Source organism: Ammospiza caudacuta, chromosome 3 (assembly GCF_027887145.1).
Source record: "Ammospiza caudacuta isolate bAmmCau1 chromosome 3, bAmmCau1.pri, whole genome shotgun sequence".
Lineage (NCBI taxonomy): Eukaryota > Metazoa > Chordata > Aves > Passeriformes > Passerellidae > Ammospiza > Ammospiza caudacuta.
Window position 1 is genome coordinate 30,017,588 of NC_080595.1, and position 12,299 is coordinate 30,029,886.

At 52.7% G+C, this 12,299-nt stretch overlaps 1 protein-coding gene across 1 annotated transcript; it reads left to right on the forward strand.

Moving 5' to 3' along the window:
- Positions 1 to 7,602: 7,602 nt before the first annotated feature.
- On the forward strand, positions 7,603 to 10,961 carry SIX3 (SIX homeobox 3). The gene is made up of 2 exons (XM_058802481.1): positions 7,603 to 8,369; positions 10,688 to 10,961. The coding sequence occupies exons 1-2, from the start codon at positions 7,603 to 7,605 to the stop codon at positions 10,878 to 10,880; spliced, it is 960 nt and encodes a 319-aa protein (XP_058658464.1). The 3' UTR covers positions 10,881 to 10,961.
- Positions 10,962 to 12,299: the final 1,338 nt, after the last annotated feature.

Sequence of the window (12,299 nt, forward strand, 5' to 3'; positions counted from 1 at the left end):
CGAAGCAAATTAACAATCTTCATTAAAGTAAAGGGGGGGGGGGAGGGGGAGAGATGTGACCATTTAAGACGCTGTCCCGGATCTCTCCGATCTATACAGGTTCCAAGTGGATTATTTGGGGTCTTTACAGCAGCAGAATAACCGCTTTACTCCCCCTCCCCCCAACACATATTCGCTTCCAAATTTCTACTTCTCTCCCGGCACTTTAACCCTCTCGATACCTGCTTGCCCTCCGCCTGGAGCGATGCCCTGCGGAGGAAGGTTGCGAAGAGACAGGGGCAGCTGGACTGAGCTCCCCGCCTCAGCCTCGGCGGCCTCCTGCTCCCAGCACACCTCCCTTCAAGAGCGCTTCCCCAAAAAAATCAAGTCGTGCTCTTGGTGGTTCCTTCTCTCTCTTATGGTCACTTGGAGCTGAGCTTGCTCCCTCTCCTCCTCTTCCTCACATTCACATACCCGCACGCACACCGCAGGAGCCCGTGAGGAAGTGATCTTAATCTAAATATCAAACTTACCGTCCGGAGCATCCTGCCTTGGGAAAGTTCTGCTCTGTTGGCTCCCAAAGTTAAGGAAACCACCGCCATCCCTCATTAAGAGCTCAGGTCTCGGGCAGAGGGGCTGCTGGCCGAGGGCCACGGGCGGGGAGCTGAGCCCCCGGCTCTGCCCGCCCCGCGGGGACCCAGAGCCCCTTCCCCGCCTGCGGCCCCGCTCTCGGGACGGGGAGCCCGGGATCCCTCCCGTGGGCACGGGCGTGCTCCCGGCCGCGGCTCCGGGGGACACCCGCACGCTCCCCGCGGCCGGAGGGGGCCCGGGGCAGCCACCGGCTCTGCCCGGCTCCCTTGCGGGGCTGGAGGGGTGCTAGTGTGCTTGTTCGCAGCTACACCGGGAAAGTGGGAGCATTTCGTGTTTACAACCGGCTCCGGCTTGTATTGGTGAGATGTAGTTCAAGCAGCGCTCCTGTGTGTCGCGGGCTCTTAACTGGAGCTTTGCTCAGTCATTGAGAGCAATAGAAAGTATATGGAAATCAATATATAGACAGTGTGGAGGGCAGATAATGGATTCGAGTCAGTGAGTGTTATAATCTGCATTATGGGCTTCCTATTGTTTAGACTGAGCACAAATTTCCAAAGGGTGAAGTGTTGGGTTTGGGTCCCCCCCGCCCTCCCTTCTTCTTCTTTTTGGAGGGCTTTGTGTGTATAGGGGGAGGGGGAGTGTTAAATCCTCCAGCCACAATTATCAGAGTACACCCACTCCCCCCTTCCCGCCCGCCCCATCTGATTTTAAAGGTAGTGCTTTCACGGCGAAGCTAATGACTTTCATTTAATTGAACATGCCCTGATGTAGCGGATTGTTCTCGCAGCCCTACGCCTTTGTTGCTTTTGGGGGGAAATAAAGCTAATCAAACCTTTTGTCACGGCCAAATTCTCCCTCAGGGTCTCCCAAACATTTGTTTGAATAATTCACCTCAAGAATTGAAAATACTAATTGATTTTAAAATGCCAGCCCGGAGGGACGGGGAGCTGGGGGGTTGGGGTGGGGGGGAGCCTGGAAATGAGAGGCGAGCGGCGAGCGCGTACCTGCCGGCAGCGGAGCCTCCGCGGCCGGGCCGGGCCGAGCTCTCCCCCCGCGGGCTGCGCTGCCCCCGCCGCCGCCGGCCGCGCTCTCCGCGCCGTCCCTCCCTCGGCCCCGTGTCCCCCTCCCCACCGCCGAGCTGCGCCTGGTCACCTCGGGGCCGGCTTCTCCGCTAAAGTGCCGGCGGTGGCAGGGGTGGGCTCCGCCGGGCGGGGAGGGGATCCCGGTCCGGGCGCCTCGGCCCCATTCAGGGAAGAATTTTGATGCGATTCATTAGAAGTAACGAGTTGACATAAGGTAAATCTACATCGAGGGGGCCTTTCTTTGAGTGCATGGGGAAGCTTCATTAACCATCGCTAACAAGGCGTGCAAATGCTCTGATTGGGCAGCTTTCTTGTAACGCCAAGGCCTTAGCAGGATGCCCACCTAATGAGGGTCACTACAAGAGACTGATAAAATATTCAAATTTTCCGTCGCACCAGGAACTTTGTATTAAAGGAGAAAGTTGAGACAACTGTGTGCTTGTTTACCTTGGGAAGGCACACTCGGGGGAGAAGGCATCTGGCTCTGACATCTCCATCTCCCAGAGAAGCTCCGAGCTGGATGGTCGCTGTTTTACGGACCTTTATTTGCTGAATTCGTCAACAGATTTCCCCCCGCCTTCCCTCCTTCTCCGCCATTCTAATTGTGTTTCTCTCGGATTTAATGCGCCGATTAATAAATAACCTGTCTGCTAGGTTCCGCACTTTTCTTCGCTTTTCTTTCCTTTTTTTTCCTTGAAGATTTATTAAAATCAGCCTGATGGCTTTAATGACACGTCAATCATTTCGAAGTTGCTGCTTGTTGCTAATATGTCAGACTCTGTACACATCACCGCTACTTTCCTCTCCGCAGCGTTTAAAGCCTGTCCCCTCCTCCCCCCGCAATTTGTTTCTTCAAGTTTTCATCGCTAGGTTACGATTTCTAATTAGAGCTAAGTATTTCACTTAATATTTAATTTAGACGCCAAGCACATATATCATACCTAGATCAGTCAATCAAGTGTCCCTTGTTGATAATGCTACATCATTAAGAGTTGTGTTTAATTCAGGCGACTGCACGGCTTCTGCTGCTGCGGAGCAGGTAACTTTCGACTGGCGGGAGCTGCCAGCAGACCCAGAGGGATGGGGGAAAGCAGCCCAGCCGGAGGCGGCTGCGGCTTCCTCACCTCCTCGGGAAAGTTTTCTGCTTCCCAAGCCGTCACCTCACGGCGGAGGCGAGCTGCATTCCTTTTCTCACTTTTCCTTTTTTTTTTTTTTTTTTTTAACTAATTTTAAAATTGTTGGTATTTCACCTTTCCCTCATCCAGCCTCGGTGTTTATGCAAAATAAAGCGTGAGAGGGGTCCCCGGAAGTTTAGCTTGGAAGCTGAGGCAGTATTTTGGACCACTAATTAAATACCCCCTCGACTTCTTAAGCCAATCCAAGCAACTAAAAAAACATCACTTGCCACTTGTTTGTTATCACGGCCGGTACAGCACGCACCGCATCCACAGAGCTCTGTTACGCCAGCCGGATGGGCCACATCTTACACACCCATCAAATGCGCATTCATTTATCCCGGGAAATCGTGACTAAAGAAAGAGAGGAAGAAAGAAAGAGGAAAGGAAGGAAGGAAGGAGGAATATAGATGTGTTTTTAAAGATAGCATCCGTGCAAATTTGTCAGCCCTTGCCCTTGCAGACTGACAAAAATGCAGTTATATCATTGTATTAATAACATTAAAAGCCTGACGAGACCAACGCGATGGGTTCTCCTTTACCTGCCCCCGGCTCTCCCTTTCTCCCCCCCTTGGCTTCCCCCTCGCCGCGGCCGCAGTGCTGCATTTTCCTCTCGCCGGTACCTCGACCGCTACGCCCCGGCCCCGTCTGAACCACTGCCTCCCCCGATTAAAAAAAAAAATAATCAGCCCTCGCAAGCGTTGACTGAGTCACTCCCGAGTCAGGATTAAGGGGCACTAACTAGGCAGCAGAAAATCGCAGCCTCCTGGGAGCGACCATCAAAACAAGCAGTGAAATAAAAGAGCTTCTCTCCCTGCTTCCCTTCCTCTCCCCAGAAAAGTCCTTCAGGTTGGCAGCCCGACACACACACACGCACACAACTTCGCGGGGCTCCCTCCAGGACAGAGCCCTGGCTGGCCCGGGTTTGTTTAGGGGGAGGTTTTTGGGGAGAAGGGGAGGGTTGCTCCCCTGCCCTGCAGAGCCGCATGTCATTCCAGCAGCTGAAACAATAAATCATGCGGGACCGAGTAAGACTGACTGGGAGCGGACGGCAGGTTCCCCGGCCTGGAGAGGACGGCCATGGCCGGGGCACAGGGACCCCGGGCCCCAGCGCGGCGGTGGGTGGGGAAGGGCCGGGGGCGGAGGGGAGGCCGCGCACCCCCGGGCGCTGCCCCGCGGGACCTCCGCCCGCCCGTAACAAACTTACAGGATCCGGAAAGGATTTCCCCGGCCGAGAGGGCAGCCGCTGCCCGGCCCCGTCCGCCGCCGTCGCCGCCGACCGCGCCCGGCTCCGCGCCCGCCGGGGCGCCCCGCTGCGCCGCCGCTCCTGCGCTCCTGCGCTCCGCTCCGCGCCCCTCCGCGCCCTCCCCCCGGCGGCGGCTGCGGCTGCGGCTGGGCGCCCGGCGGGTCCGGGCTCGGTATTAGCCGATCCCATTGACAGTTTTCAGCCAGCAGCTGCAGTCATTAAAAGCCATTTACACCCTGGCCTCCTCACACAAAGCTGGAGCGCCAACAATTATCTGCTTGCACATTTCAGGACATGAGAGTGTGTCCCTAACAGGCTTAGGGGAGCGCTGAATCCCCGGCCGCGCTGGGCAAGAGCAGGATCTGCTCCCCGAGGTCTGGCTGGCCACCACCGAGCCTCGGCGAGCCGCGTCTGCAGCGCGGGAGCGGCGGGAACGCCTGAGGATGCGGCTCCGTCCTCGTAAGAGCCTCTGGCCGGCAGAGCTCCCGTGCTGGACCTGGCGGCACAGAGAGGAGACTGGGCTTCAGCAAGACCTTGGTGCTAGCTGATAGACAGGGTTGTGGGTTTGTTTGGTAGTAAATACACACGCACACAGAATACACGCATTAAAATACCCCAAGGAAGGATATTGTGGAAGAAAGATTTTCGCCAGAAATGCAGTTGTTACATGTTTTTGTATGGTGGGGAGAAAGGTAAAAAAAAAAGGGGGGGGAGGAAGCTGAAGGAAAAGAGAGAGAGAGAAAGAAAGAATATATGTAGAAGCTTTCAGAAATTCATCAGGAATACTAATAGAGGGGTTGCAACCTAAAGCCGAACGACCAGTATATGATAGTCCTTGAGATTTAAAAAAAAAAAACCCAACCCAAAACAACAGAGACGGTTTGCGTGTTATTCTGGAAATACATGTTAAGGTAGTTTAATTTGCAGCTCGAAGAAAAATGGAATCAAATATTAAGAAACTCCCGCAGGAATTCCCCCCACTCTCCCCTCTATAATCCTTTACATAAAAGGAAAGGATTACAAAGAAAAAGATTTTGTGTATGTGTGTGTGTGTATTAAAATCTTTGGCTAAACATATTGTTGTCCAATTAATACCTCCAAGTCGATTTGTAGAGGGGCTGAGAAGTCTCTTTCCCTCCTTAGCTGTATGACTGGAAATACGAGCCAGGGAAGGTGGGAGGGTGAAAAGAAGTTTTCCCCAAGTCTGTTAACAGAAGTGCTTAAGCAGATCACTAAAAATTAAGAGGGCGAATTATTTCCATTAGGACTATGAAGCCACGTAGCACACCGATGACAGTTTAGTGGAAATCAGATGAATGTGTCATACAGCGAGCTTCTTCCAGTCCAGCAGTTCTTCCAACCGGACCTATTCATCTGCCACTTAGAATTATTTCACGAGGAGTGCGCTGTGAAAGGATCACAACCAGTTTGGAGCGCAGCTAAAGAACTTCTACCACCCATAGCAGTATTATTATTATCCTTCGGATAGGGCAAGTCACGCTATGTTTTCACATTTTAATTGTAATATCTCACTTCCCCCCTCCTTCCCTCCATTGATGTCTGAAAGTAGTTTGGGCTCCAAGCCTCACCCCTCGATCTCCATCGGAATGCAGAAAAGATCTTTAAAAAAGTTTTGAATTCCTGAATGATTTTTCTTCTAGAAAGGCGGCTTAGGATAATTATTTCAGCTTTATTGAGGGCAGATTAGTTGAAGTCTGGATGCTGCGTTTCAATACTCGTTGTACATGCCTTTACAATGTCGGTATTGTTTGCTACTGTGTGTGAACCTATTCAAAATATACACTTTTTAACACCAAGCAAAGTCCTGTCTAAATATACACAGTAAGTCTGGAAAGATGTCCATGACCCGTACAAATCTCTGTAAATCACACTTCCATAGCTACAGAAACCAAACAAAAGAGTTACCAGCTCAAGATGCTGATTAAATCTTCTTAAAAGCAACATACCTAATAATAAATATAGTTGCATGGTAGCAAGGTCTGACGACCCAGCTGTGTTTTACTGAGGGATGAACTCAAACCACCACTACGGATATTTTCCCTGCTCCCAATTTCATAATGAAAAAAAAAAAAAAAGAATATTTTTTTTAAAAAAGCTCAAAACCACTTTGGCTCTCATCCCTTTCCTCTTCCCAGTATGAGAGCCTTGCAAGTTGGGGGGCAGAGTTAGCGGGGAAAAGGAGAGGTACGGTGTAAAGCCCCGGTGGATTCGGGGGTGAGGAACAACCTCGCAAGGTCTCTGGGCTCCGGAGAAAGGAAGGGGCGAGGGGAGGTGAGGCGAGTGGGAGGAGGAAAGCCAGAATACAAGAAAAACAAAGTGGGGAGAAGGAAGAGAAAGGAGAGGGGAAGGGAAGACGAGAAGGAGCGGGAGGGCGGGGAGGCGAGGAGTGGGACGGGGGAGGCAGCGAGCTGGGGTCGGCGGCGGAGCCGGGCGGCCGGAGCGGAGCCGGGCTGGGCGCCCCGGGCGGCTGCCGGCGGAGCGGCCGCGGAACTCGGCGCACAGCGGATCCCTCCTTCCGCGGAGAGGTGCAGGGAGCGGGAGCGGGGAGGAGAGACTCCTGGGTGAAGCAGGGCTAAACCCAGCCTGTACTGTATGTGCCTGCTTCTGGGAGGGTCACCGGCGCGAGGATGGGTCTAATGATCTCATCTTTCTTTTCTTCCCCGGCACTATTAGTGCTCAGATAGGCAGAATGAAGTGAAACTACGTGCAAATCATGTGTAAATTGTCTCAGTTAGGAGCCCTTTATCCGAACGCGTATCCCAGCCTGGCCCATTTACTTTTCCCCCATATCTCCTTTAGCTTTAACGAGGCTCGTTAAGATCACAATAATATTCCACCCTCTAATTGCTCATCCCATTCAACAAATATGTGCACACTGCTTTTCGCATTATTTGATCCCTTATTTAGGAGGGGTGTGGAGAAGGAGGGGGGAGAGACAGGGAGAAGGGGAAGTGCTGAGATTAGGAGTTGCAAAGATTAAGGAGGAAAAAAAAAAATCCAAACAACAAACCAGGCTTTTCCACCAACCGCCCGGCTTCCCTCCCCCCCGTGCATTTGGGCGAAGTGGTAAAAACCTCCCTTACGTACTCCTTAATGATTGGCAGGGCTGACAGTGATTGGCAGCGGCTGCCATGGCAACGCCACAACGACACTCAGAAGACCAATAGAAAAGCGAAACAAAATGTTTCAGCGCTGCACTCACTGTGGATTTAGGGGAGATATTATGAGGCTGTTGTCATTAGGGCGATCGCTGTTGAATCACTGAATCCTGACTCGGCGGCGGCGCGGGGCCGGGTGTGTGTGAGTGCGTGTGCGTGTGGGGTGCGTGTGAGCGCGCGTGTGCGTGTGCCCGCGTGTGCGTGTGAGTGTGTGTGCCCCCGTGCCTCTATGTGGCTGTGTGTGCGTGTGCGGGTGTGGATGCGTGCGCGGTGCGTGTGCCCTTTCCTCCCTTCTTCCTCCCTTTCTTTCTTTTCTCCTTGATTTATCTCCCCCTCTCCCCGGTCATCCCATGGTGTTCAGGTCCCCGCTAGAGCTTTATCCCACCCATTTCTTCTTGCCAAACTTCGCCGCCGATCCGCACCACCGCTCCCTCCTTCTCGCCAGCGGCGGCGGCGGCGGCGGCAGTGGCAGCGGCTCGGGCTGCAGCCCCGGTGCCGGCGGCGGTGGAGGCGGCAGCTCCCGGGCACCCCACGAAGAGTTGTCAATGTTTCAGCTGCCCACACTCAACTTCTCCCCGGAGCAAGTGGCCAGCGTCTGCGAGACGCTGGAGGAGACTGGAGACATAGAAAGGCTGGGGAGGTTCCTCTGGTCGCTGCCGGTGGCGCCGGGGGCATGCGAGGCCATCAACAAGCACGAGTCCATCCTCCGCGCCCGGGCGGTGGTGGCCTTCCACACGGGCAACTTCCGAGACCTCTACCACATCCTGGAGAACCACAAATTCACCAAGGAGTCCCACGGCAAGTTGCAGGCCATGTGGCTCGAAGCGCACTACCAGGAGGCCGAGAAGCTAAGGGGTCGCCCGCTGGGGCCGGTTGATAAATACAGGGTGAGGAAGAAGTTTCCGCTGCCCAGGACCATTTGGGATGGCGAGCAGAAGACGCACTGCTTCAAGGAGAGGACTCGCAGCCTCCTGAGGGAGTGGTACCTGCAGGACCCTTACCCCAACCCCAGCAAGAAAAGGGAACTGGCTCAGGCCACGGGGCTCACCCCCACGCAAGTAGGCAACTGGTTCAAAAACCGAAGGCAAAGAGACAGAGCGGCGGCGGCTAAGAACAGGTCAGTGGGGCTGCGTGCCGCTCTCCGGCCGGGGGGCGAGGTGGGCGGCGGGACCGGGCGGGCGGGCGGCCGCGCTCCGCTGCTCGGCAGCCGCCGGGCCGACAGCGCGCCTCTGCCTCTCCTTCCCTCCTCCTCCTCCTCCTCCTCTCCACCGGGGAGAAACCGGTCCCCCCGCGGGGCGGGTAAGTCTTCTCCCGGCAGCCGCGGGGATGCGACGGGGACAGGCACGGCTCAAAGTTGCCTGACGTGCCTCCAGCCCCCTGCCCCGGCTCCCTGCGGGCTCTCGGGGTGCGGGCAGGGCTGGGGCTCCCGGCGGGCGTGGGCAGCTCCGCGGGCGCACCTGAGTGCCGATATGCCCGGAGCAGCGCGGCTGCCGCGGCTCTCCCGGCCTCCCTCCCTCCCTGCTCCTGCGGCTGGCGCGGGGGACGGGAAACCGCCCTGCTCAGGGTCGGTGGGCTTCGCTTCGGCTTCGGGCTGGCCGGGATTTGTGCCTGGCCGCTCTCAGGCGCGGCTCCCCGGCCGAAAGGCCGAGGCAGGCTGCGCGGTTCAGAGCGGGTTGCGGCGGAGCCGGCGGCTCCGCTCCAATTGTTCGTGCTGCTCTGCATGCGCAGCGGGACCAGCACAGGCATACCCCAGAGCTCTTTAGCTCATGGAGAAAAAAAAAAAAAAAAAACAAAACCAAAAAAAAACCACCAAAACCCCACACCAAAATCAAAAACAAAACAGCATTTAAGAGACCGGGAATCTTTTTTCCCCCTGCGTCTCCATTTCTGTGTTTACACCACATGGCGACCTGGCCTCCTGGTCGTGTGTTTCCTGTGCATTTACACTTGCATTTATTTGCGTGTCTCTCGGTGTCTTTTTTCTTTTTTTTTTTCTTTTCCTCTTTGCCATGATAAAAGCGAGGCACCCTTCTTCCTTTCTTTTGTTTTTTTTTTTTCTTTCTTTCTCATTACTGTCGTAAAGTTATTTTGCAAATGAAAATGGACCCTTAATTTAGTTTGACACATTGGTTTTATTTTAATTTAAGTTTCGCTACCACTGTAAACGTGTAAACAAAAACTTCTTCTTATAAATGCTGTCTCTTAAATTCCTCCTAATTACAGCAGTGGTGCTACTGATTAAAGATTCTGTAGGAGAAATGCAACCTAAAAGTGCCTCGCTATTTAATTTCCATTAAATGGAAAACAGATCAGCTTAGGACTGTAAATAAACAGAAGTTGCCTACGGATGCTTTTGTTGACTCAACGCTGTTGACAGCAGATGAATGCACCAGGATTTGTAAATGGGAGAAAAATCAAAGACCCTGAAATTAGACAGCTTAAAATAATGAGAAATGTAGAATAAACCGGCTACATTTTTTCTGTTCTTTGCAGGAAGTTAAATTAAAAAAATATGCCGGTGAGAAACATTTGAGCGAAGAGTGTGTTTTGATTCACACAGGCAATCCTGGAGGCTAGAGGTTGAGGCTGGTTGCTCAGTCCAGGACTTTCAGCTCTTATCCCTGAATTAGGATTGCTTTGGGTTTCGAGTGGAATAAACGGGCCCAGAGGAATATTTGCAATATGCTAGCGTATCTAAAAAATATTTATTGACTCTTAAAAAAAATTCACATGTAATATTCCCTTAAGCGTTAACAATGAAAGAAATGAAAGAAAAAGCACTTTAAAGCTGATTATGGCTTTCAGTTGAAAAAAGGACTTATATTTCGAGGGGAGAGAAGCGCTGTGTTCCACATTCTCCTTCTTTTATTTTATTCATTGCGCTGCGTCCCTGGGACAGGACCTCCCTCCTTCCCTACCGCAGACTCACAATGTCCGTGCACTGGGGAATATTTAGGCAGGTGTTGGCTAGAGCACGAAGCGGGGCTCCAGCGCGATTCCCGCCCGCTGCGGACGGCTCCTCGGAGCTGTTTGCGGTGTCCGAGCGCGGCACCCCCTCACGCTGTCTCCTAGGCCCGCCGCGCTCGGGCACCAATGAACGGCACTTTATGCGCGGAAAGCGAAGGCGCTGCTCGTGTTTTCCAAGGCGGGCACGGGGCAGCGACGTCCCCGCGCTCCCGTCCCGGATCAGACCGCGCTCCCCGTGCCCGGGTGTGCTCCGGCCGCGTCCCCCCGCGGCGGCCTGGCCTGCCCGGGCAGCGGGGACAGCGCGGCCCTGCCCGGCCCGGCTCGGCCCTGCCGCCGCCCGGGGCTGCGGGAGGGAGAGCCCGGGCCGCGCCTCGGGCCCAGCGCCGCTCCCGCTGCGGGCCGTGCCCTCGGCCGCGCCCGGGGTCTGAGCGGGGCTGTGCTGTTGTTTTGTCTCCCGGCGCGATGCAGGCTCCAGCACCAGGCGATAGGACAGAGCGGCATGCGGTCGCTGGCAGAGCCCGGCTGCCCGACACACAGCTCGGCCGAGTCTCCGTCCACGGCGGCCAGTCCGACCACCAGCGTCTCCAGTTTGACAGAAAGAGCCGAGACGGGCACCTCCATCCTCTCGGTAACCTCCAGCGACTCGGAATGTGATGTATGATATCGGAAAACAAACAAACAAACAAACAAAAAATCCAAATCCAAACAGCCAAGCACCCTCTCCCCGTCCCGAGCAAAACAAACCGAGGCAACCTAGAATCAGGACACACACACGCATGCACGCACACACACAGCCGGGAGGAAAGAAAAGGCCAAACCCGACCCAAACATAATAGCAAACAAACAGACAGGGATCAGAGAATCCACCACCACCACCACCACCGTCAGCCAACACCACCACCAAGAGATGGAGCTAAAACTTCAACAGTCACAAACGCTGGTGCTGCAGCGGGAAGGGTGGGGGGGAGGGCGGGAAATAATAATTATTATATATATAAAAAGAAAGGAAAAAAAAAAAAAACAAAGCAAAAGTGACAATTGTATTCTTTTTAGGACAAGCACGATTTCTCCTTTGCGCTTTTCCATGGACGCATTTCACCCACTTGCATGATGATGATGATTAAATTTGTATCTGGGAAAAAATATTCTCTATAGTAAAGGAAAACAAACAGAAACCAGACAAATAAATGCAAACTCCGATCGAATTTGTACAAAAATCAAAAGTAAAAAAAAAATTAAAAGGAACTCCTTGAAGAGGGAAATAACAAATGTTTATCGCCTTTTTGTTGGTCCTATTTCTCTTTCTCTCTTCCTCTCTCTTTCTCTGTCTTTTTTTTTTTTTTTTTTTTTTTTTTTTTTTTTTTTTTTTTTAGTCCGAGTGATGGTCCAGCCAAGATGCAATTTTCTGTTTTTTTGTTCAGCAGACAATCATTTTATTCGTAAGCACCTTTTTTTCTACACTTCTGTCACTGCCTGTGTGGGTACTGGTTATAAATGTGGAAAAAGAATAGTTATGACTGTAACAGATTTTTATTTTTATTTCAAAATTTTATATGAATTATGTATATCTTAATGATGCGGTCATTTTCCCAGTTTGTAATATATGTGTAGAAATGCTTGTATATGATATTTGCTCTCCTCTTTCTTCCTCCCCTCTTTCTATCTCCCTCCAACCCTTTCTCTCGCTCTCCTTTTTATTTTCCTTGACTCGGTGTTCCTTGCACAAACTTAGCCGTCAAAATCTGACGTGCTGGGTTTCCAAAAGGGACCTCAGCGATAGAAAAAAAAAAAAAAAAAAGAAAAAGAAAAAAAAAGCTTAGGGTGCAACTGTAGTTATCTTATGCAAAAGCTATTTTGAGTATTTCATAGCAGCTTTGGGGGGTCTCTTCTTAAACTCCACGTAGGACGCTTAAACTATTGTTTCCTTAACTGCGTGTTTATCTATATGTACAAACTTTCTAAATCAAATACAGTATTCCATTTTCTTATCTACCCAGCGATGTCGGTGTTTCTGTCCGCCACGGAAAATCCCTCCCTCCCCGTGGGCTGCTGGCCCCGCTCTGTCCCGCGGCGCTGCGCG